This window comes from Puma concolor, unplaced genomic scaffold, assembly GCF_028749965.1.
Source record: "Puma concolor isolate L17-30 unplaced genomic scaffold, mPumCon1.1.hap2 unalloc_scaffold_27, whole genome shotgun sequence".
NCBI lineage: Eukaryota > Metazoa > Chordata > Mammalia > Carnivora > Felidae > Puma > Puma concolor.
Genome location: NW_028240233.1, coordinates 304002 through 331093, shown reverse-complemented (window position 1 = coordinate 331093; position 27092 = coordinate 304002). Strand labels below are relative to the sequence as shown.

Sequence of the window (27092 nt, the reverse complement as noted above, 5' to 3'; positions counted from 1 at the left end):
AAGTAGAACCAGGTAACTCAAGCTTTATCGGTAAATTTGATGCCCTGCTCTGGTTGAAAATTACTGTTTAGGTTATTACTTTACTACAAAGCTATAGTGATTAAGACCATGTGGCATAAGAATAAATAAAAATCAGTGGAATGGAACTGGAAGTCTAGAAATAAATCCATACATTTCTGATCAATTGATTTTTTACAAGGATGGCAAAACCATTTATTTAAGGGGGAAAAGAATGATCTTGTCAACAAACGATGCTGGGGTAACTGGCTATCTGCATGCAAAAGAATTAGAGTGGACTCCCATCTCACACCACATACAGACATTAACTCAAAATGAATCAAAGATTGAAATTAAAAGGCTAAAACTATAAAATTCTTAGAAGAAAACATTAGTATAAATCTTAATGATCTTGGATTATGTTTAGACATGATATCAAAAGAAGTGACAAAAGAAAATATAAACTGGATTTCACCCAATTTAAAAACGTTTGTGCTTCAAAGGACACCACCAAGAAAGAGAAAAGACCCATAAAATTGGAGAAAAGATTTGCAAATCATCTATCTGATAAAGCTACAGTATCCAGGATATAAGAACCCTAGCAACTTGACAAATAACCCGATTTTAAGATAAGCAAGGGATACATATCTCTAAATGGCCAGTAAACACATGTAAAGATGTTCAAAGTTATTAGCCATCAGGGAAATGCAAAACAAAACCACGGTGAGATACTTGTGAGACTAGGCTAGAATAAAAAAGACGGACAATGTAACAAGTACTGACAAGGATTTAAAGAAATGTACAATGCTGTTGGGAATGTAAAATGGGGCAGCTGCTTTGGAAAACGTTCCAGCAGCTCCTCAAGTTGAATGTAAAGTTACCACGTGACCCAGCAGTTCCATTCCCAGGTAGGTACCTGAGAGACATGTAAATGTACGTCCACACAAAAACCTGTACTCAAAAAAATGTACACATGTTCATAGCAGCATTATTCTTAGTGGCCAAAAAAGGGAAACAACCCGAATGTCTATGAACTGATAACTGGCCAAAGAAAATGTGGTATAACCACAGAATATTATTCTACCACAAAAAGGAATAAAGTACTCATTTATGTTATGATACAGGTGAACCTTAAAAACAGTATGCTGGGGCGCCTGGGTGGCTCAGTCGGTTGAGCGGCCGACTTCAGCTCAGGTCATGATCTCATGGTTTCGTGGGTTCGAGCCCCACATTGTGCTGACAGCTCAGAGCGTGGAGCCTGCTTCGGATTCTGTGTCTCCCTCTCTCTCTGTCCCTCCCCCGCTCTCTCTCTCTCTCAAAAATAAACATTAAAAATTAAAAAAAAAAACAAAAAAAAAAAACCAGTATGCCAAATGAAAGAAGCCAGACACAAAAAGCCACGTATTCTAGTTATATGAATAACTAGAATAACGATTCTAGTTATATGATGTTCAAAAATCAACACAGATAGAAAGCAGACTAGTGGTTGTCAGTGGCTGGGGAGAGCGGGGAAATAAGCACTACAGGGTACAGGGGTTTTTTTTGACGTGATGAAAATGTCCCAGAATTAGAGTGTGAAGGTTGCACAACTTTGTGGATATACCAAAAACCACTGAATTGAACACCTTAAAAGGATGAGATTTTATGGTATGTGATTTATATCTCAGTAAAAATGTACATTTGATAAATAATGCCATTGATTATAAAGGTGTTCTAATTTTAGAGATATTCAAACGTGAAGAAAAAAAGACATTTGTTTCCCCAAGGCATTTAGAAATCCATTGTTGGCAGGGGTGTCTGCATTTGTGGAGGGTTCTTCGGTAGGTGTTCTCTGTAGACATGGGGGTTTAGGGAAAGATGCTGGTGTTGAAATGGTTTCCCTAATTCCAAGGAGCACGAGAGGAACTTTGGGGACAAAGACCAAGCACTTGTCTTTATGCAGCAGGGGCAAAACGATGTGGTTAGGCCACAGAAATGACATGGTAGTAAGAATGATACAGGGATTAATGGCCCAAGCATTTAAAGAAACTAGCTAGATGAAGCTAAGATTTCTATAAGTGAAATCAATGGCCAGTCCATTTGGGTAAACCTGAAAACTCCAAAGGCCTGACTTGAGACAGCACAGAGGGTAGTAGTGGTCCCTCACCCAATTTCCACACCTGATTTAATTCATAGATCCAGAACCCCTTGAGTGAAGAAAAATTTATCTCCTCTTGAGGAAGGACTTTATATTAACAGCAAAGGTATTTACTGTGTATCTTCTTCAACGCTGTTTTATTTCTTTTCCCTCCTTTATAACTAACTTTGCCCCATTTTCACTTGTTTTTTTTTTATATCACATAAGCTGCTTGAAATCCTTTTTGAAACTATAGACACTACAAATTAAACACTTGAAATCCATTTAGTGATTTTTTTTAAATGTGATTTCATTATCTTTATTTTACAGTCACTTCTTTAAACTGGAAGTATTCACTTACCTATGGACTCTTTGAAAGGTGGACTTCCTTTAATTCTTTCAAAGAAATCTTTTAAATTCACCTCATTATCATCTGGAAATATCAAAATCAAGCATATTGTCATTAAAACCCTGATACTCAATCGGTACACAAAATAAAGGCTCTGACTAACAATACCTAAAATCTCATTCTACCTCATTTCTCTCTCAAATGGCTGAAACTATTTCAATGTAATTTTTCATACTTTCAGGAACCACACCCATTGATCAGTTAATGATATTAATAGTTCACTTTTTTTGACTTCTTACTCAAAAGTAAGAACTTAAAATAACTTTGAGTTCCTTATGTATATATACTAAGTATCCTTTTATGATGCTTCACATTTATTAACTAAAATATGCACAAGAATTCTATAACATGCTTGATATGCCTATCCTTAAAAGATGAAAGCAAAGAGAAATTAAATAACTTGTCTAGGTCACAAGAGCCAGAAAGTGCTCGAGGCTGTATTTGAACTAAGGCAGTCTAAGGCCAGAGGTGACAATGTTAACTATTGGGACACACACACACACACACACACACACACACACACACACACACAGGAAATAAAATGCAGTAATGTAACCACAGCAGAAAATATAGGGCTATAACTACATTGAAAAGACTTTAACTTATAACAAAATGGCAAGCTGGGTAGCACAGGAACGATTACAAATTCCTAAAGATGCTGTATGAAATATTTTATTCTATAAATGCATTATCAAGTTGTATGAAAAGGAAATAATAAAACGTTAAGTGGGCACAGAGATCCAGAGGGGAAAACCAAGTGAATACTAAGCCTACAGCTATTTGGGGATACATATTAGATCCAAAAGCAGCAAGGTGCTTGATTTAAATGTTCATGCATATTCATAAAAGAAAACTTGGGTCCTGCTACACAGAGAGTTTGAATTTAGATACCAAATGAAACTGGGATGCTTAAAGAATTTCAATCCAGTGAAAGGGAGATTAAAATATTATATTCACTGGCCCATGTAAACACCAAGGTGACCTAAATCTTCCCAATTTTGAGAGGCAGTGGGTAAAAAAGATCACCTGTGAAAAATCTCCTGCATCTCATGTGGGCTTAGGGCCTAAATTTATACCACTCCCATGATATGAAAAACCCCAGGTCAAAACATAAAAATTGATTGAGGTCAATAATAATCTATGGCAAAAGCAATAACCAAACAATGCTGGGGAGGTACTCTTAAACCTAAGACATGCTCATGGGATTCCCATAGAAAAAACAAGCTGGTTAAGATAAACCCCAAATAAAAAGCCACCTAAAACTGGTAAAACTCACCAGCTTCTAGAAGTATTCCCACACGATTTGACACTTAAGAGTGGATGTAAATAGGAAAGGAGATCAAGTACACAATACATGAAGTCAAAGATGGAAAACAAAGATAAATATGTGACCACTTGGAAACAATGATCAAGACTAAATAATTATTCTTCTGAGATGTAATGAAACTTTGGGTATTTCCTTTGGTTAAAAAAGCAGAATGGGACAAGCAAAATAAAAGGTGAAAGTGGGTCTCCTCTGAAGAAAGACTGCAGATCAAAATGAAGCTGCTGATGTCATGTCTTTGTTTTATTACATAATGGTATTTTCCCACCCATGCTTACAAGAAATGAATGCTAATTATCTAAATAAGCATATGTAGAGTATGAACAGATAGATATGGTCAGTAAATAAATTAGCAGACTATTTTGGCTCTAATTTATATCAACCTAAGCCTCATCGCGACTGCCTTTAGCATTTTACCTCCATATAAAACACTCTAAAACTGGTTCCTATAAACAGGGAAAAATGAGCAGAATCTCAAGCCAAAAAAATGCTCACCACTGATGTCACAATATTTAAGGGCTTCACTGCCGTCCTCCGCAGCTAAATTAACATTCAAACTTTTCAGGGCATGCTCCAAGTTACGTATGCCAATCTTGCCATTATCAACACTTGTCAAGATACAAGCAGCTTCTTTAAATGCTACAAAGATAAATAAATATATATAAGATACTATTATTTTAAAAAATGCAAAATAGTTTGTCCAGAGTCCACTATAGGTGAACTCTCAATTTAAGTATATATATTTAACTAAAATCTCTGCAGAAAAAAAGCAAAGTATTTTCTACTTGTAACTGACAACCTATTTATTTCAAGCAGCATTTAAAAAAATTAAGGGCGCCTAGGTGGCTCAGTCGGTTAGCCATCCAACTTCAGCTCAGGTCATGATCGCATGGTTCCTGGGTTTAAGCCCCGCATTGGGCTCTGGGCTAAAAACTCAGAGCCTAGAGCCTGCTTCAGATTCTGTGTCTCTCTCTCTGCCCCTCTTCCACTTGTTCTCTCTCTCTCTCTCTCTTAAAACTAAACATTTAAGAAAAGAAAAATTAAACCAAAAAATTATATGCAGAATTTGATGGGTTATCTGAATCCATTCATCCATTAAATACTGAATAAGCTGTGACCCTTTCTTAAATAATAGTAACGTCCTGTACATGTAGATCTAAAGACTTCTATCAACTGATGAAATAAACCAAAAAAAAAAAAAAAAAAAAGCTAAAATTTGAGATTAAAGCTCTTGATCTCCAGGGCCACTACCAGTCTATATTGTGCTTTTGTGTGAATTGAAAAAAGGCACACCTCTCTATGTATCAATTACAAAGAGGCATACCTTCCTCTAGGTAGCTGCAATCTAGCATTGGTGGTCCCAGCCTGGAGAGCACAGTGGAATGTAGAATGCATTTCAGTCTCTACTTGTACCCTTTCAACCAGGCATCTCTGTGCAAGCACAACCCATGCAACCAAATGTAGTCCTGTTGATACCACACCAATTTAAAATATAAAACATGATCATTACTGGGAGTTTCAATTTTTTGTCAATACCATTTCTCACCCCATTTCTCTCTCAACCCCAAAATGAAGTTGTCGTGTATGTTTCCATAGTCCGAAAATCGTTGCATTATACTAACAGATCTAAACCTTCAGTTGGAAAGAATACCATAATACCATTTTAGACCTATATTCATTTTTACTAACATTTATTTTATAGCTACTAAAACCAACAATGAAAATTTCAGCCCTCTTAAAGAGTTTCCTTTAAATTCCTTGAAGACAGGGACTTTAGAATTTGTCTTGTCTATAAATAAAATTATAATACATTATATAGTTGGTACTATGAGAAAAATGTGTGCCAGATATGAGCACTGAGCACTCAGATATAAAGCACTGAGACAGTTCACCTAACCTATAACTCTGAAAAGTCTTATGGGTTGAGGAGTGATGTTTGAGCTGAGTTTGGGGGGAAAATGTGAATTTGTTTGACAGAAAATATACAGAAAGGAAACAGCACATGCAAATATATGGAACCAAAAGCACATGGAAGATATGGAACCAATTTAAATTATAATAAGTAATATGGCTACAGAATAAATACAAATGCAGAAGTGATGAGAGATGAGCTAATGAGATAAGAAGACAGATTTATTGTCATTCTTTAATTCCATAAATATTCACAATTATATAAGTCAATAATATAAAAGATTTGAAACAATGCCTAGCACAGTAAATATCATATAATATTAGCTATTAAATTAGCTATTAATAAGGGGCTTCTGAAAGCCAAAATTGTGCTAGGATCTGGAGAAACAATGCTAGGACTTCTGGCAAAATGGAAACATGGTTCTTGGCCCAATGATGCTTCCAGGCACGTAAGAAAAAGAATCATTAACCAAATAATCAAAAATATGACTAGAAAACAACCAGATTTTAACATGGGCAGAAGACCTAAATAGACCTTTTTCTGAAGAAGACATACAGATGGCCAACAGACACACGAAAAGATATTCATCACCAATCTCAGGGAAATGCAAATCACAACAACAATGAGATATCACCTTACACATGTCAGAATGACTAAAATCAAAAACATAAGAAGTAACAAGTGCTGGCGAGGACGTGGAGAAAAAGCAGCCCTTGTGCAATGTTGGTGGAATGTAAATTGGTACGGCTGATGTGGAAACAGTATGGAGGTTCCTCAAAAAGTAAAAACAGAAATACTATTTGACCCAACAATTCCACTACTGGGTATTTACCCAAAGAGAACAAAAACACTAATTCAAAAAGGTATATGCACCCCTATATGTTTATTGCAGCATTATTTACAATAGCCATGATATGGAAGTATCTCAACTATCTATCAATAGGTGAATGAATAAAGAGGTGGTATATTATGGAATTTGACACAACCATGGAAAAGAATGAGATTGTTTTTTTGCCATTTGCAACAACATGGATGGACCTAGAGGGTATTATACTAAGTGAAATATGTCAGACTGAGAAAGACAAACACCATATGATTGCACTCATAGGTGGAATCTAAAAAACAAATAAAAAAAAAAGAAAAGCAAAATCAGACCTAAAAATACAGGAACAAACTGATGGTGGCCAGAGAGAAGGGGGGATAATGGGTAAAATGGGTAAAGGGGAGTAGGAGATACGGGTTTCCAGGAATGTAATGACTATGTCATGGGAATAAAAGGCACAGGAAAGGGAATATAGTCAGTGATACTGTAATATTGTTGTATGGTGACAAATGGCTATGTTTGTGGTGAGCATAGCAAAATGTATAATCACTACACCTGAAACGAATATAACATTGTGTGTCCACCGTACTCAAATAAAAAAATTTAATGAGAAATTATATTATTTTGGTCTTAATGAATTAAGATAATTCAAAGTTCTCTAATATTTTTGCTACTTTTTTTCCTAAGTAAGCTCTACACCCAACATGGGGCTTGAACTCATGACCCTGAGGTCAAGAGTTGCATGTTCTACCAACTGAACCAGTCAGATGCTCCTACTTTTGTCACTTTATAAGCTAAAATATATTGAGCATTTCTAGTGTCATTTAAAAAAATATTAATGGGTATTTATAGTATGAAGTAAATGCTATGAAAAAGACATAGTTTAATGAAAGCTTATAATAAAAGAAGCTGACCTCGACTACCAGATAATGACAGGCTCCCTAGAGGAAATTGACATTCATTCAATTTTTTTTTTTAATGTCTATTTTTGAGACAGAGAAGGAGACACAGAATCTGAAGCAGGCTCCATGCTCTGAGCTGTCAGCACGAAGCTCAGCACAGAGCTCAAACTCACAGACTACGACATCATGACCTGAGCCAAAGTGAGACACTTAACCAACTGAGTCACCCAGGCACCCCATCACTCATTTGAAAGATGAGTAAACATTAACTAGGCAAAGAGTGTCAGGGAAACCTATTCCAGGGAACAAAATACGCAAAAGCTTTGTAGTTGGATTTCGAAGGAAATGAAAGAAAATGCAGAAAGCAAGGGTAATGGTACAAAATTATACCAGAGAGCTAGGACATGCAGGATTTTGATCTTTAACAACAATGGAAAATGTTTAAAGAGTTGAAAATAGGGGGACATCACACAATCAGATTACTTTTTTGAAAAAAAACAATTACTCTGGCTGGAGTGGGACGAATGGACTAGGAATCCATTGGCACCTGGCAATGATCCTAAAAAATAACTCTTTCATAGGGAATGCTTTCTTGTATACATATATAAAGTCCTTACCATCTGCTGTTGGTAGTTTCAGATTTGAAGACAAAGCCTCTTTCCTAAAGTCTGCAAATTTAAATAGAGAGATTAGGCCATAAGGAACAGCATAATGATTTTACCCAGTTTGGAAGAAAACCAATGGATAAATTACATACTTCATTTCTCAATAACATTTAGCATTGACCATTCCCTTCTTCTCAAAATCCTCCACTAGCTTCCAGAATAACGTTCTCTACTCATCTTCCTCTTACTTCTTAGACTCCATGGATTCGTCAAGCTCCACCAAGCTTCTTAAATGTGGCTGAGATTCTAATGTTACAAATGCTTCCTTTATCCCTAAGAGAACAGCTTAATCCCCAGGCTCATATATTCAATAACATGTTTAATTATTAGTCTGAATTGTCCTTCTTTAGTCCTGCCTGTCTGTCTGTCTGTCTGTCTGTCTATCTATCTATCTATCTATCTATCTATCTATCTATGTAATTCTGGAGCTTTTCCTAAGGACAAGGTGCAGTGATACCCTTCATCCTATACATTTTCTACAAAAATGCAAATTGATACAGAGATCTATTTGAGGGACAAGTGACAGAAACAAAATATGTCCATTTGCATAGATGGACCACATTGCAGTTAGAGAGCAGTTTAGAATAACTCACAACTAGTACAGGTATTACCTTGAAGCAAAAGGGGGTTAGAATCAAGATACATTATATTTACATTAGTTTTTAAAATGTGATCTAAGCAGGATTAAAAAAAATATAACTAACCTATTAAAAAGTACTTTCAAAATAGTAGGTTTGGCAATTTTACAAGATAACTCTAAAACAGAATTTCTCAACCTGAGCAAAATTACATTTGGGGCCAGCTAATTATGTGGGGGAGTGCTGTCCTCTACATTATAGGGTGGTTAGCAGCATCCCTCACCTCTACTCACCAGATCCCAGCACTCCTCCCCCATCAGTTTTGACAATCTAAACTGTCTTTGCATATTGCCAGTTTTTCCCTGAGACACAGATCTGATCTCATTTTTTAGCTGAAGTTAAATTTAAAGGCAGGAGATGGCTTTCCAAGTATTGATAAAATCCATCTGGGTATATCCCAGATAAGAATATGGATGGATCAGGTAAATTCTTTGTAAATAGAGCAAATAGCCAGATCAACACTTACACAGAATGTTATATAGACCAACGGTTTAATTGTTCAACAATAACTTGTATTTTTCAAAGAGCCTTTCACCTAAAAGAAAAAGAAAGCTAGACAACTATTAGGACCTCTCTAAAATTCATAAAAGGAAAGGGATTAACTTTGAAATAAAATTACTCTAGAAAGAAACATTTTATTTTTTTTTTTTTTAATTTTTTTTTTTCAACGTTTATTTATTTTTGGGACAGAGAGAGACAGAGCATGAACGGGGGAGGGGCAGAGAGAGAGGGAGACACAGAATCGGAAACAGGCTCCAGGCTCTGAGCCATCAGCCCAGAGCCCGACGCGGGGCTCGAACTCCCGGACCGCGAGATCGTGACCTGGCTGAAGTCGGACGCTTAACCGACTGCGCCACCCAGGCGCCCCGAAAGAAACATTTTAAAGCCATATGACAATATATATAAATACTTTCAGACCAAGTTTACAATGCAGTCCAAGAGATCATCCAGGAATTTGATATTGTAATAACTAAACCTCCGTGAATATAGAATATAAGATAGATCTCTAAATCTGATCTGTAGTAAATTGCATTTCAATACATTTACAGTAGGATTTAGGAACTAAGTATTAAGATTTAATTAATTAAGTATTTGGTAAAATATTTTAAAACCTTGGATAAAATTTTAGAAGAAATTTTTATTACAAGTTACTGGTTATCTGCTCAATCAACTCACCGTCGAGCAAGGAATCATCCAGCATTTCTTGAAAACTATTATCAGTGAAATAAATTCTATTGGTGTTTCCAAGTACATCTGCATAGTTGTCCTTGCCAGACTGATCACTTTCCTCCATACATTCCAATGTACCGATGATGTCATTCAATGCTACAAACACAGAGAATATACATGCAACATGTAATTCAGTCCACGGATCTAAATTTTTGGGACATAACAGTAAAACTGATGGATTCTTCCAGTTTTGCACTGTCCAAAATGGCAGCCACTACCCACATGTGGCCATTTAAAAAGGTAGAGCAATCCATTCTCCACTATAGTTTTCTATAGTCCCTTATCTTTATTCTTAAGATTATTTTGTTAAAACTCCGGGTTCTGCGTGGGCTATTCCTTTATGAACAAAAAAGTATGCCAAAGTTTCTCTAGTCATTCTATTAACGAGCTCACCATTTCATAAAAAATACCCTCCATTCGTCACAACTGCTCCCAAACTCCAATCCTTCCCTTTCTACTTTCTTTCCCTACACCCCTTGCTCCTGTCAGCTCACTTTACCCAATTTAGAGAATCAGCAAAGCCTATTATGTTTAGCATGATAATATCAAACATCTGAACTAGGAAATCCATGACTGACCACCCCCCCCCTTAAAACAAACAAACAAACAAAAACCTCTTCACATTTCTAAAGTACATGTCTAAAAAAATAATCTTTCAGAATTCATTAAGAGAAATATATAATAAATTCCTTTAAAATTAGCTAATTTATGTGAAAGTATAATTTAATATATTATGTTGTTCCATGAGTTAGTCATTAGTCATTGGTAAGAAGTTTCAAAAATAGGCCATGTGAGGAATGGTTGAAGGGAAATCTGAGTCCAGAGAAAAGACGATTCAACGTAAAAGAAAGAAAATATAAGAGCTCTCCTCCCATCCCTGGAGGGCTACTGACAGGGGGAAGAGTCCAAATGTTAAGTTTGGGAATGGAATTATAAGGCAGGATTTCCATCAAATATGTGAAACAATTGACTCGTTCTATAGCTGTCCAAAAATTACGGAATGGGCTGCTTCAAAAAGTCATAAGGATTTCCAAGACAAACAGTAGGATCAGTGTACATTACGATTAGCCTGTCCCTGAAACCCACTAATGTGGTTTTTAAAAAAAATTTTTTTTAATGTTTATTTCTGAGACAGAGAGAGACAGAGCATGAGTGGGGGAGGGGCAGAGAGAGAGGGAGACCCAGAATCTGAAGCAGGCTCCAGGCTCTGAGCTGTCAGCACAGAGCCGGACGCAGGGCTCGAACTCACAGACCGCGAGATCATGACCTGAGCCAAAGTTGGACGCTCAACCGACTGAGCCACCCAGGCACCCCTAATGTGGTTTTTAAATAAACATGTAGGGGCGCCTGGGTGGCGCAGTCGGTTGAGCGTCCGACTTCAGCCAGGTCACGATCTCGCGGTCCGTGAGTTCGAGCCCCGCGTCGGGCTCTGGGCTGATGGCTCAGAGCCTGGAGCCTGTTTCCGATTCTGGGTCTCCCTCTCTCTCTGCCCCTCCCCCGTTCATGCTCTGTCTCTCTCTGTCCCAAAAATAAATAAACGTTGAAAAAAAAAAATTTAAAAATCTGAAAAGTATCTATCTACTTCTTTACACCCAGAAATGACTCCGCTTCCATTTTCCTAAACATATACCTATGTTGTTATTCTTCTCCTGACAGCGCTCATTGACCAAATAGTCATTTGAATGTCATTCAAATAAATTACCAGTGATAATTAAGTTTTAAACTTATTTTCCCAATAGAAAAGTACACAAACTCCCTGAGTATGATCTCCATTGGTTTTAGGTCTATGATTTTAACTTTTAAGCAAAAATGGAAGTGGTAGGAAATACCCATGGTACCAAAATGCACATGGTCACTGTTGTATGTTAACAAAATCCAAAGAAAGGAACATGAGGAATGTCTACTAAAGGAAAAGGTAGAAGATTTCTGAGAAATTCTATAATATATAAGCCTTTACATAGCGTAGAGTCCTAAGTCTGAGGCTAAAAATGGTACAGAAAATTTTCATATCTGAAAAACTGTAAAGCTAGTATCTGACTTTACATAAAGTCCAGAACAAAACACACACACACACACACACACACACAAATAACAACAAAAAAAGGGATTTAAAATAGGTTTACACAGGCCCCATCCCAGAAAAAGGCTTTTTTCTTTCATCATGGATGCTGCCAACTTTTAATCAAAATCAAGTTTTGCCTGCCTTAAAACAGTTCAATGCCAACATCGTAAGCAGAAATTAACAGAACTAGAAATTCTAAAAAACAAAACACAAAGACATCCATTCAATAAAAGTAAATTGAACAGTCACAAATAATTTACTAGTTACCTTTTAACACGGAGGCATCACGAATATCCTTTACCACTTGTCCAAATTCTTCTATCTGTACTTCATCATCTTCTGCAAGAAAAACATTTTTTTAAGTTTATTTATTTATTTTGGGGGGGGGGAGGGGAAGAGAGAGAGGGAGAGAGAGAATCCCAAGCAGGCTCCATCCTGTCAGCACAGAGCCAGACAAGGGGCTCGAGTCCACGACTGTGAGATCATGACCTGAGCTGAAATCAAGAGTTGGACGCTTAACTGATTGAGCCATTCAGGCACACCCGCCCCCCCATCTTTTTCCTTTTTTAACATACACCATGGTCAAAAAGAGGATCCTAGGTCAGGAATGCTTACGTTCTTTCTCACGTTTCTAAAGCTCTGTTGAAATACTTAAGCAGTTCACTTGGTCATTTCCCCCACTTTATTCAGAGAAACTCAACTTTTATGATTTATATATTGAGGGACTCTGTAAGATTTCATTTAGAAGAAAAGGATTCTACTGCTTTACCAGCACCACATATAAATACAAAACCAAAAATAACAAGGTTCAAAACTTTGCAAACCACTGCATTAAAATAAGAATTAAATCACGTTGTACTGAAGGTCCAATAAAAGGTCTCAGTAAAAGAGAGGGAAAAAAATCGCTATTATCAGGTAGTATCATATTTTCATCAACCCTCCTCATCTCAAATATGTTAATAAACAAAACAACCAACACACTTAAAGTCCAAAATTACCAGTCTCACTTAAACAGGAGCTTAATGAAGAAAAAGGGGTAGGTAATCCTCACAGGGAAAGACAGTTCTTTGACAAAGACCATAGACAGCATGCTCTTGTTACTAGGCTAGTTTTGCATAAACATTTCACATAAAAGAGTATAATAGTACATTTGTAACTTCAAGGTATGAAAAATACGAAGGAGTGGAAATGTTCACCTGTGGTTGTGTACTACCTGTCTCCTACATGCAGAACATCAGCAGCAAATGATAGTCTTATTTGAAAAACTGTAGAGGCGCCTGGGTGGCTCAGTTGGTTAAGCGTCCGACTTCGGCTCAGGCCAAGATCTCATGGTTCATGAGTTTGAGGCCCGCAACGGGCTCTGTGCTGACAGCCCAGACCCTGGAACCTGCTTCTCATTCTGTGTTTCCCTCTCTCTCTGCCCCTCCCCCCGCTCCTGCTCTGTCTCTCTCTGTCTCTCTCTCTCTCAGAAATAAATGCTAAAAAAAAATTTTTTTTTTAATTTTTTTTTCAACGTTTTTATTTATTTTTGGGACAGAGAGAGACAGAGCATGAACGGGGGAGGGGCAGAGAGAGAGGGAGACACAGAATCGGAAACAGGCTCCAGGCTCCGAGCCATCAGCCCAGAGCCTGACGCGGGGCTCGAACTCCCGGACCGCGAGATCGTGACCTGGCTGAAGTCGGACGCTTAACCGACTGCACCACCCAGGCGCCCCTAAAAATTTTTTTTAAGAAAAATTATAGTCCACGGTCTTTGTTTTACTTTGTAAACTCATTTTTGTTTTGTTTGAATCTTTTTTTACTTGCTAACTTAGTAGTGGTGGTGGCCACCACGAAGTCTATTTTACAGTATGGATATCTGAAGTCATGTTAATAAAAAAACGGGAAACTGGGGCGCCTGGGTGGCGCAGTCGGTTAAGCGTCCGACTTCAGCCAGGTCACGATCTCACGGTCCGTGAGTTCGAGCCCCGCGTCAGGCTCTGGGCTGATGGCTCGGAGCCTGGAGCCTGTTTCTGATTCTGTGTCTCCCTCTCTCTCTGCCCCTCCCCCGTTCATGCTCTGTCTCTCTCTGTCCCAAAAATAAATAAACGTTGAAAAAAAAAATTAAAAAAAAACGGGAATAGATCTCTTCACATTTCCTAACAGTCCCCTGTGTTCACGGGGACATGCCATTTTCCGGTTGCATATTACACAACTTGAAGGTAGTCAATGCATATGTGATCAATTTAGAGTAACAATAAATTAGATATTAACATTTTTTCTGTTGGACAACCAAACAATCTGAGGTTTCTTTATATGTTCTAAGTGTATGTATTGGCATATCAACCAAGTACAAGATACAAGGGAAAAAAAAGATTGACAAAAGGCAGACCGACAGTCTTATATATCTTTTAATTGTAATATTGGAATACTTACCATCCACTGTTGTTAGTTTCAGTGCAGCTAGGAATTCATTTTTTTTCAAGTTACTATTCAAGTTAGACAGAGTGGTCCACAGGTGAGAAATATTCATCTTCCCTTTGCTGAGATTATGGAGGTTTTCAATAGCATCAGGCAATACTGAAAGGTAGATCACACACAAGTTTTACAACACCCTTGTCCAAGAAGTTAATACAGTTAAACTATTACCTGGAACAGTCAGGAACTAAGGTTTTTATGGCTAAGAAGAATAACAAATATGTTATAAATGATTGCCAATTTTCAAACATTAAAACACAATAAAATATTTAACACCAAAATTAGTGTTTCTTTGAGGATTCTGAAATATTTCAAGAACTTATAGTGACCCTCTGCTGAATAACCAATATAAAGAGTCGTTTTCATTGACTTACAGATTTACAGAAGTCTGAGTTCATAAACAACTCCAACTGATTAAACCATGAATTAAACCATGAAACCAAAATAGCTTTTGCTCTACATCTCCCCCGAACATTGTTCCCTGGATCTTACTTTCTCTTCAATCTACTACTGCAGCCCATGGAAAGAAATTTTGTGGGGTTTTTTGTTTTGTTTTTGTTTTGTTTTTAATTCCAATGGAAAACCTTCGGAAGGTTTAAGGGGCAGGGAGTGAAATTATCTCATTACCAATGTGTAAAAAGATCACTCTACTACTGTATAGAGAATAGACTCTCTGGAAGATCAAGCAGTTAGGAAGCTAGTTCAGAGAAAAAGATGACAGTGGCTTCAGCAAGGGTAACAGTGATGAGAACGGAAGTGGACAAACATAGGATGTGTTTGGAGAATAAAACTGAAAGTATTTAAAAAAATTTTTTTTAAGTTTGTTTAAGATTTTATTTTTAAGCAATCTCTACACCTGATTGTGGGGCTCAAACTTACAACCCAGAGATTAAAAGTCACTCGCTTTATCAACTGCACCAGCCAGGTGCCCCAAGACTGAGAGTATGTAGTGATGAATTGAATGAGAAGCTGGGGCCATGAAGAACTCCTAGGTTTAGAACTTAGAAGCTGAGTGGACAGTGGTGTCGAAAACTGAGGTAAGAGAGCCTAGGGAAAGAATAAGATCGATGGACAGCAAGAATTCTTTTTTATACATATTAAGTATGAGATACATGGGGAGTCAAAAGAACAGCAATATTATTTAAAGCAATAAGATGATTCGGGAAGAGGCTTAGAGAATGGGACTCAGAATGGATCCTGGGATCATGCTAATATGAAAGCCAGTCAGAAAAGAAGGAGCCAGCAAACAAGACCAAAAAAGAGCTAGGTCTACAATGGAATATTATTCAGTTATGAGAAAGAAGGAAATCCTGACATTAGGGACAAAAGAGTGACAAGCACTATGCTTGGTCAGATAAATCAGAGAAAGACAAATACTATAAGGTCTCACAGCTGAGAAAGCAGAACTCAGAAACAGAGTAGAATGGTGGTTACCAGGAAATTGGGAAGAGGCTGGTCAAGGGTACTAATTTACAATTAGAAGATGAATAAGTTCTGGGCTTCTAAGGCACAGCATTGTGATTATAGTTAGCAATACTATATTATATACTTGAATGTTGCTAAGAGAATAAATCTTGGTGTTCTCACCACAAAAATAGAAATGATCATTATGTGATGTGATGATGCTGTTAGTTAACACTATGGTGGTCATCGTATTGCAATATATAAGTGTATCAAATCAACACTTTGTACACCTTAAATTCACACAATGTTATATGCCAATTATATCTCAATTTTAAAGAAAAAAGAGGAAAAGCCAATAAGGTGGGGAAAAAATGAGATGACAATGTCACAGAAAACATAAGGAGAAGAATTTTGAAGAATAAACATATTAAATTAAAAATAATAATGGTATGGGGGCGCCTGGGTGGCGCAGTCGGTTAAGCGCCCGACTTCAGCCAGGTCACGATCTCGCGGTCCGTGAGTTCGAGCCCCGCGTCGGGCTCTGGGCTGATGGCTCAGAGCCTGGAGCCTGTTTCCGATTCTGTGTCTCCCTCTCTCTCTGCCCCTCCCCCGTTCATGCTCTGTCTCTCTCTGTCCCAAAAATAAATAAACGTTGAAAAAAAATTTTTTTAATAAAAAAAAAATAATAATGGTTGAATCATTATGCTGCACACCTGAAACTAATGTAATACTGTATGTTAATTATACTTGAGTTAAAAAAAACTACGAGAGGTAAACAAGATGAAAACAGAAATTTGGCAAATGGAGTTAACAAAGTGAGATTTAACTTTTGTAAAAAGCTAAGGTGGAATGTCAAGGTCAAAAACCTGAATGAGTGGGGTTTTTTAAGTTTATTTTATTTCTATTTTGAGAGAGACAGAGAGAATGAGAGCAGGGAAGGGACAGAGAGACAGTGAGAGAGAGAGAATCCCAAGCAGGCTCCATGCTGTCAGTCAGCACAGAGGCCAACATAGGGCTTGAACCCACAAAACTGTGAGACCATGACCCGAGCCAAAATCGAGAGTTGGATGCTCAACCAACGGAGCCACCAAAGCACCCCATGAATGAGTGTTTTTATTTTTTATTTTTGAATGTTTATTTTTGAGAGAGAGAGAGAGAGAGACAGAGCATGAGCTGGTGAGGGACAGAGAGAAAGAGGGAGACACAGACTCTGAAGCAGGTTCCAGGCTCTGAGCTGTCAGCACAGAGCCTGACACAGGGCTCAAACGGCTCAAACAGCACAGAGCCTGACACAGGGCTCATGAACAGCATGATCATGACCTGAGGCAAAGTCGAACGCTTAGCCGACTGAGCCACCCAGGTGCCCCCTATAAGGAGAGAACTGGCAATATAGAATGACGATAGCCAGATTCCCCTTCAATTTCCAATGCAAAACACACTCTATACTGAGTTAAAATATCAATAAAAATAATATTTGGTGATGAACTGAATCAGAGAAGTGGAAGTGGTGGAGCTAGGGCCATAAGGAAAAAAAAAGACCAAGAATGACTCCTAACTTTTCAGCCTAAACAACTGAATGCTAAGCTCAATAGAAACGGAAATCACCAGATGCCAGAAGTGAGGAAGAATTATCGTGTGTGTGCCTGAGCTGACGCCATGGCAGTCAGATGGTATAACGCATAAGTAGAGAACATAAGCTCTGAGTTGCTTTTTTTTTTTTTGTAATTAATTCATTTATTTTGAGTGAGAGAGAGAGAGAGAGAGCATGTGGAAGGGGCAGAGAGAGGGAATCCCAAGCAGGCTTCTCACCGTTGCATGGAGCCTGATGCAGGGCTTGAGCTCACAAACTGTGAAATCATGACCTGAGCCGAGATCAACAGTCAGATGCTTAACTGACTGAGCCACCGAGGCGCCCCATGAGTTGCCTTTTTTTTTTTGAGAGACAGAGTGTGTGCATATGGGAGAGGGGCAGAGAGAGAGAGAGAGAGACAGAATGCTTTTTTTTAAAAATATAACTTATTGTCAAGTTAGCTAACATACAGTGTGCTCTTGGCTTTAAGAGTAGATTCCCATGATTCATCGCTTACATACAACACCCAGTACTCATCCCAACAAGTACCCTCCTCAATGCCCATCACCCATTTTCCCCTCCCCCACAGTCTCCCCATCAATCCTCAGTCTGTTCTCTGTATTCAGAAGTCTCTTATGGTTTGCCTTCCTCCCTCTTTGTTTGAAACTATTTTTTCCTCTTCCCTTCCCTCATGGTCTTCGGTTAAGTTTCTCAAATTCTACATATGAGTGAAAACATGATATCTCTCTTGCTCTGACTTATTTCACTTAACATAATACCCTCCAGTTCCATCCATGTTGTTGCAAATGGCAAGATTTCATTCTTTCTCATTGCCGGTAGTATTCTGGTATGTGTCTGTGTGTGTGTGTGTGTGTGTGTGTGTGTGTGTATCACATCTTTTTTATCCATTCATCAGTGGATGGACATTGGCTCTTTCCATAATGTGGCTATTGTTGATAGTGCTATTATAAACATTGGGGTACATGTGCCCCTATGAATCAGCACTCCTGTATCCTTTGGATAAATTCCTAGTAGTGCTATTGCTGGGTTGTAGGGTAATCCTATTTTTAATTTCTTGAGGAACCTCTACACTGTTTTCCAGAGAGGCTGCACCAGTTTGCACTCCCACCAAAAGTGCAAGAGGGCTCCCATTTCTCCACATCCTCACCAACATCTGTTGTTTCCTGAGTTGTTAATTTTAGCCACTCTGACCTGTGTGAGGTGGTATCTCAGTGTGGTTTTGATTTGTATTTCCCTAATGATGAGCGATGTTGAGCATCTTTTCATGTGTCTGCTGGCCATCTGGATGTCTTCTTTGGAAAAGTGTCTGCTCACGTCATCTGTCCGTTTCTTCACTGGTTTGTTTGTCGGGTGTTGAGCTTGGTAAGTTCTTTATAGACTTTGGATACTAGCCCTTTATCTGACATGTCATTTGTAAATATCTTCTTCCATTCGATCAGTTGCCTTTTAGTTTTGTTGATTGTTTCCTTTGCTGTGCAGAAACTTTTTATCTTGATGAGGTCCCAATAGTTCATTTTTGCTTTTATCTCCCTTGCCTTCAGAGACGTATCAAGTAAGAAGTTGCTGTGGCTGAGGTCAAAGAGGTTGTTGACTGTTTTCCCCTCTAGGGTTTTGATGGTTTCCTGTCTCACATTTAGGCCCTTCGTCCACTTTGAGTTTATTTTTGTGTATGGTGTGAGAGAGTGGTCCAGTTTCCTTCTTCTGCATGTTACTGTACAGTTCTTCCAGCACCATTTGCTAAAGAGACTTTCTTTTTTTCCTTGGATACTCTTCCCTGCTTCATCAAAGATTAGTTGGCCATACATTTGTGGGTCCAGTTCTGGGTTCTGTATTCTATTCCACTGGTCTATGTGCCTATTTTTGTGCCAATACCATACTGTCTTGATGATTACAGCTTTGTAGTAGAGGCTGAAGTCTGGGATTGTGATGCTTCCTACTTTGGTTTTCCTGTTCAACATTACTTTGGCTATTCGGGGTCTTGTGTGGTTCCCTACAAATTGAAAGATTGTTTGTTCTAGCTCTGAGAAGAATGCTGGTGCAATTTTGAGTGGGATTACACTGAATGTGTAGATTGCTTTGGGTACTATCCACATTTTAACAATATTTTTTCTTCCAATCCATGAGCCTGGAATGCCTTTCCATTCTTTGTGTCTCCTTCAATTTCTTTCATAAGTTTTCTACAGTTTTCAGCATACAGATCTTTTACCTCTTTGGTTAAACTTATTCCTAGGTATTTTATGGTTCTTGATACAATTGTAAATGGGATCGATTCTTTGATTTCTCTTACTATTGCTTCATTCTTGCTGTATAGAAATGCAACCAATTTCTGTACATAGGTTTTATATCCTGCAACTTTGCTGAATTCATGTATCAGTTCTAGAAGTTTTTTGGTGGAGTCTTTTGAGTTTTCCATGTAGAGTATCATGTCATCTGCAAAAAATGAAAGTTTGACTTCTTTGCCAATTTGGATGCCTTTTATTTCCTTTTGTTGTCTGATTGCTGAGGCTAGGACTTCCCACACTATATTAAACAACAGTGGTGAGAGTAGACATCCCTGTTGTATTCCTGATCTCAGGGGGTAAACTCTCAGTTTTTCCCCATTGAGGATGATATTAGCTTGGGCTTTTCATATGTAGATTTGATGATGTTAGGATATGTTCCTTCTATCCCAACTTTCTGGAGGGTTTTTACACAATGATGCTGTATTTTGTCAGATGCTTTTTCTGCACCTACTGACAGGATCATATTGTTCTCATCCTTTCTTCTATCGATGTGATATACCACATTGATTGATTTGCGAATACTGAACCAGTCCTGCAGCCCAGGAATGAATCCCACTTGATCATGGTTAATAATTCTTTTAATATACTGTTGAATTCAATTTGCTAGTATCTTGTTGAGAATTTTTGCATCCATGTTCATCGGGGATATTGGCCTGTAATTCTCCTTTTTAGTGGGGTCTCTGTCTGGTTTGGGAATCAAGGTAATGCTGGCTACATAGAATTAGTCCAGAAGCCTTCCTTCCATTTCTATTGTTTGGAACAGCTTGAGAAGAATAGGTACTAACTCTGCTTTAAATGTCTGGTAGAAGTCCCTTGGGTAGCCATCTGGCCCATTTGTTGGGACTCATTTGTTGGGATATTTTTGATAACTGATTCAATTTCTTCACTGGTTGTGGGTCTGTTCAAATTTTCTATTTCTTCCAGTTTGAGTTTTGGTAGTGTGTGGGTGTCTAGGAATTTGTCCAATTTCTTACAGATTGTCCAGTTTGTTGGCATATAATTTTTCACAGTATTCTCTAATAATTGTATTTCTGTGGTGTTGGTTGTGATCTCTCCTCTTTCATCGGTGATTTTATCTATTTGGGTTCTCTCTCTTTTCTTTTTGAGAAGTCTGGCTAGGGTTTTATCAATTTTGTGTATTGTTTCCAAAAGCCACCTCTTAGATTAATTGATCTGTTCTACTGTGTTTTTTGTTTTTTGGGGGTTTTTTTTGGATTCCCTATTGTTTAGTTCTGCTCTAATCTTTGTTATTTCTCTTCTTCTGCTGGCTTTGGGGTTTCTTTGTTGCTCTGCTTCTAGTTCCTTTAGGTGTGAGGGTAGATTCTGTATTTGGGATTTTTCTTGTTTCTTGAGATAGGCCTGGATTGCAGTGTATTTTCCTCTTAGGACTGCCTTTGCTGCATCCCAAAGGGTTGGGAATGTTATATTTTCATTTTCATTTGCTTCCGTATATTTTTAAATTTCTTCTTTAACTGCCTAATTGACCCACTGATTCTTTAGTAGGATGTTCTTTAACCTCCATGCATTAGGAGGCTTTCCAAATTTTGTCTTGTGGTTGATTTCAAGTTTCATAGCATTGTGATCTGAAAATATGCATGGTATGATCTCAATCCTTTTATATTTATTTAGGGTTGCTTTGTGACCCAGTATGTGATCTATTTTGGAGAATGTTCCATGTGCACTCGAGAAGAATGTGTATTCTGCTGCTTTGGGTAAAAAGTTCTGAATATATTTGTCAAGTCCATCTGGTCCAGTGTATCATTCAAGACCGTTGTTTCTTTATTAATTTTCTGCCTAGGTCATCTCTCCATTACTGTAAGTGGAGTATGAAAGTCCTCTACAGGGAAGATGGTGGCGTAGGAGGACGCTGGGCTCACCGCATCCTGCTGATCACTTAGATTCCACCTACACCTGCCTAAATAACCCAGAAAACTGCCAGAAGACTAGCAGAACGGATTCTCCAGAGCCAAGCGTAGACGAGAGAACCACAGAAGAGGGTAGGAAGGGTGGAGAGGCGGTGCATGCTACAGACTGGCGGGAGGGAGTCGGGGCAGAGGGGCAGCCTGTCGGCCAAGCAGAGGCCCCGAGTCTGGCTTGCAAAAGCAGAGGGGCCGGACGGAGTGTGTTCGGACGGCAAGCAGGACTTAACATCTGGAAGGTTATAAGTTAAGTTAACAGCTCTGCTCAGAGAGCGGGAAGGCTGGAGGACAATGGGAGCGAGAGTTGTTGAGCCCCGGACAACAAAGCTCAGCTTGGTGGGGAACAAAGGCGCTCGCCAGTGCCATCTCCCTTGCCCATCCCCCAGCCAAAATCCCAAAGGGAACCAGTTCCTGCCAGGGAACTTGCTTGCACTGCGCAAACATCCAACGTTGTGCTACTGCAGATCCATCCCACCGGAGGCGGATCTGACTCCCTCCCGGTGCCGCAGGGCCCCTCCCAAAGCTGATCACAGAAGGATAAGCGAGCGAAGCCTGCCCCTCCTGCCCCTGTGCACCTTGCCGATCCACCGCAGCTAATACGCCAGATCCCCAGCACCATAAGCCTGGCAGTGTGCAAGTAGCCCAGACGGGCCACGCCACCCCACAGTGAATCCTGCCCCTAGGAGAGGGGAAGAGAAGGTACACACCAGTCTGACTGTGGCCCCAGCAGTGGGCTGGGGGCAGACATCAGGTCTGACTGCGGCCCCACCCACCAACGCAAGTTATTCGAGACAGCACAGGGGAAGTGCCCTGCAGTCCCGCACCACTCCAGGGACTGTCCAAAATGACCAAACGGAAGAATTCCCCTCAAAAGAATCTCCAGGAAATAACAACAGCTAATGAACTGATCAAAAAGGATTTAAACAATATAACAGAAAGTGAATATACAATAATAGTCATAAAATTAATTGCTGGGCTTGAAAACAGTATAGAGGACAGCAGAGAATGTATTGCTACAGAGATCAAGGGACTAAGGAACAGCCAGGAGGAGCTAAAAAATGCTATAAATAAGCTGCAAAATAAAAGGGAAACAACCACGGCTCGGATTGAAGAGGCAGAGGAGAGAATAGGTGCACTAGAAGATAAAATTATGGAAAAAGAGAGAGCTGAGAAAAAGATAAAAAAAATCCAGGAGTATGAGGAGAAAACTAGAGAACTAAGTGATGCACTAAAGAGAAATAATCTACGCATAATTGGTATTCCAGAGGAGGAAGAGAGAGGGAAAGGTGCTGAAGGTGTACTTGAAGAAATCATAGCTGAGAACTTCCCTGATCTGGGGAAGGAAAAGGGCATTGAAATCCAAGAGGCACAGAGAAGTCCCTTCAGACGTAACTTGAATCGATCTTCTACATGACATATCATCGTGAAACTGGCAAAATACAAGGATAAAGAGAAAATTCTGAAAGCAGCGAGGGATAAACATGCTCTAACATATAGAGGGAGACCTATAAGACTCGTGACCGATCTCTCTTCTGAAACTTGGCAGGCCAGAAAGGAATGGCAGGAGATCTTCAATGTGATGAACAGAAAAAATATGCAGCCGAGAATCCTTTATCCAGCAAGTCTGTCATTTAGAATAGAAGGAGAGATAAAGGTCTTCCCAAACAAACAAAAACTGAAGGAATTCGTCACCACTAAACCACCCCTACAAGAGATCCTAAGGGGGATCCTGTGAGACAAAGTACCAGAGACATCGCTACAAGCATGAAACCTACAGACATCACAATGACTCTAAACCCATATCTTTCTATAATAAGACTGAATGTAAATGGACTAAATGCGCCAAAAGACATAGGGTATCAGAATGGATAAAAAAGCAAGACCCATCTATTTGCTTTCTACAAGAGACTCATTTGAGACCTGAGGACACCTTCAGATTGAGAGTGAGGGGATGGAGAAGTATTTATCATGCCACTGGAAGTCAAAAGAAAGCTGGAATAGCCATACTTATATCAGACAAACTAGACTTTAAATTAAAGGCTGGGGGCGCCTGGGTGGCACAGTCGGTTAAGCGTCCGACTTCAGCCAGGTCACGATCTCGCGGTCCGTGGGTTCGAGCCCCGCGTCGGGCTCTGGGCTGATGGCTCAGAGCCTGGAGCCTGTTTCCGATTCTGTGTCTCCCTCTCTCTCTGCCCCTCCCCCGTTCATTCTCTGTCTCTCTCTGTCCCAAAAATAAATAAAAAAAACGTTGAAAAAAAAAATTAAAAAAAAAAAAAACAAAAAAAAAAAAGAAAAAAAATAAATTAAAGGCTGTAACAAGAGGGGCGCCTGGGTGGCGCAGTCGGTTAAGCGTCCGACTTCAGCCAGGTCACGATCTCGCGGTCCGGGAGTTCGAGCCCCGCGTCGGGCTCTGGGCTGACGGCTCAGAGCCTGGAGCCTGTTTCCGATTCTGTGTCTCCCTCTCTCTCTGCTCCTCCCCCGTTCATGCTCTGTCTCTCTCTGTCCCAAAAATAAATAAACGTTGAAAAAAAAAAAATTAAAAAAAATAAATAAATAAAAAAATAAAGGCTGTAACAAGAGATGAAGAAGGGCATGATATAATAATTACAGGGTCTATCCATCAGGAAGAGCTAATAATTATAAATGTCTATGCGCCAAATATGGGAACCCCCAAATATATACAACAATTACTCACAAACATAAGCAACCTTATTGATAAGAATGTGGTAGTTGCAGGGGACTTTAACACCCCACTTACAGAAATGGACAGATCATCTAGACACACGGTCAATAAAGAAACAAGGGCCCTGAATGATACATTGGATCAGATGGACTTGACCGATATATTTAGAGCTCTGCATCCCAAAGCAACAGAATATACTTTCTTCTCGAGTGCACATGGAACATTCTCCAAGATAGATCACATACTGGGTCACAAAACAGCCCTTCATAAGTATACAAGAATTGAGATCATACCATGCATACTTTCAGACCACAATGCTATGAAGCTTGAAATCAACCACAGGAAAAAGTCTGGAAAACCTCCAAAAGCATGGAGGTTAAAGAACACCCTACTAAAGAATGTGTGGGTCAACCAGGCAATTAGAGAAGAAATTAAAAAATATATGGAAACAAGCGAAAATGAAAATACAACAATCCAAACGCTTTGGGACGCAGCGAAGGCAGTCCTGAGAGGAAAATACATTGGAATCCAGGCCTATCTCAAGAATTAAGAAAAATCCCAAATACAAAATCTAACAGCACACCTAAAGGAAATAGAAGCAGAACAGCAATGACAGCCTAAACCCAGAAGAAGAAGAGAAATAATAAAGATCAGAGCAGAAATAAACAATACAGAATCTAAAAAACTGTAGAGCAGATCAATGAACCAAGAGTTGGTTTTTTGAAAAAATAAACAAAATTGAGAAACTTCTAGCCAGGCTTCTCAAAAAGAAAAGGGAGAGGACCCAAACTGATAAAATCATGAATGAAAATGGAATTATTACAACCAATCCCTCAGAGATACAAGCAATTATCAGGGAATACTATGAAAAATTATATGCCAACAAACTGGACAACCTGGAAGAAATGGACAAATTCCTAAACACCCACACACTTCCAAAACTCAATCAGGAGGAAATAGAAAGCTTGAACAGACCCATAACCAGCGACGACATTGAATCAGTTATCAAAAATCTCCCAACAAATAAGAGTCCAGGACCAGATGGCTTCCCAGGGGAGTTCTACCAGACGTTTAAAGCAGAGATAATACCTATCCTTCTCAAGCTATTCCAAAAAATAGAAAGGGAAGGAAAACTTCCAGACTCATTCTATGAAGCCAGTATTACTTTGATTCCTAAACCAGACAGAGACCCAGTAATAAAAGAGAACTATAGGCCAATATCCCTGATGAATATGGATGCAAAAATTCTCAATAAGATACTAGCAAATTGAATTCAACAGCTTCTACAAAGAATTATTCTCCATGATCAAGTGGGATTCATTCCTGGCTGCAGGGCTGGTTCAACATTTGCAAATCAATCAATGTGATACATCACATTAATAAAAGAAAAGATAACAACCATATGATCCTGTCAATTGATGCAGAAAAGGCATTTGACAAAATTCAGCATCCTTTCCTAATAAAAACCCTCGAGAAAGTTGGGATAGAAGGAACATACTTAAACATCATCAAAGCTATTTATGACAAGCCCACAGCTAACATCATCCTCAATGGGGAAAAACTGAGAGCCTTTTCCCTGAGATCAGGAACACGACAGGGATGCCCACTCTCACCGCTGTTGTTTAACACAGTGTTGGAAGTTCTAGCATCAGCAATCAGACAACAAAAGGAAATCAAAGGCATCAAAATTGGCAAAGATGAAGTTAAGCTTTTACTTTTTGCAGAAGACATGTTATTATACATGGAAAATCCGATAGACTCCACCAAAAGTCTGCTAGAACTGATACATGAATTCAGCAAAGTTGCAGGATACAAAATCAATGTACAGAAATCAGTTGCATTCTTATATACTAATAATGAAGCAACAGAAAGACAAATAAAGAAACTGATCCCATTCACAATGGCACCAAGAAGCATAAAATACCTAGGGATAAATCTAACTAAAGATGTAAAAGATCTGTAAGCTGAAAATTATAGAAAGCTTATGAAGGAAATTGAAGAAGATATAAAGAAATGGAAAAACATCCCGTGCTCATGGATTGGAAGAATAAATATTGTCAAAATGTCAATACTACCCAAAGCTATCTACACATTCAATGCAATCCCAATCAAAATTGCACCAGCATTCTTCTCAAAACTAGAACAAGCAATCCTAAAATTCATATGGAACCACAAAAGGCCCCGAATAGCCAAAGTAATTTTGAAGAAGAAGACCAAAGCAGGAGGCATCACAATCCCAGACTTTAACCTCTACTACAAAGCTATAATCATCAAGACAGCATGGTATTGGCACAAAAACAGACACATAGACCAATGGAATAGAATAGAAACCCCAGAACTAGACCCACAAACGTATGGCCAACTCATCTTTGACAAAGCAGGAAAGAACATCCAATGGAAAAAAGACAGTCTCTTTAACAAATGGTGCTGGGAGAACTGGACAGCAACATGCAGAAGAATGAAACTAGACCACTTTCTCACACCATTCACAAAAATAAACTCAAAATGGATAAAGGACCTGAATGGGAGACAGGAAACCATCAAAACCCTAGAGGAGAAAGCAGGAAAAGACCTCTCTGACCTCAGTCGTAGCAATCTCTTACTCGACACATCCCCAAAGGCAAGGGAATTAAAAGCAAAAATGAACTACTGGGACCTTATGAAGACAAAAAGCTTCT

The 27092-nt window shown here is 38.9% G+C and overlaps 1 protein-coding gene across 1 annotated transcript in view; it reads right to left on the bottom strand.

The window, feature by feature from the left end:
- LOC147571447 (EF-hand calcium-binding domain-containing protein 13-like) overlaps positions 1–27092 on the bottom strand; it is a 157988-nt gene that overhangs the window by 57494 nt on the left and 73402 nt on the right. Inside the window, 4 exon segments of the mRNA XM_086696415.1 lie at positions 2475–2546; positions 4342–4485; positions 12346–12417; positions 14494–14637. Coding sequence (XP_086552541.1) covers positions 2475–2546; positions 4342–4485; positions 12346–12417; positions 14494–14637 — 432 coding nt within the window.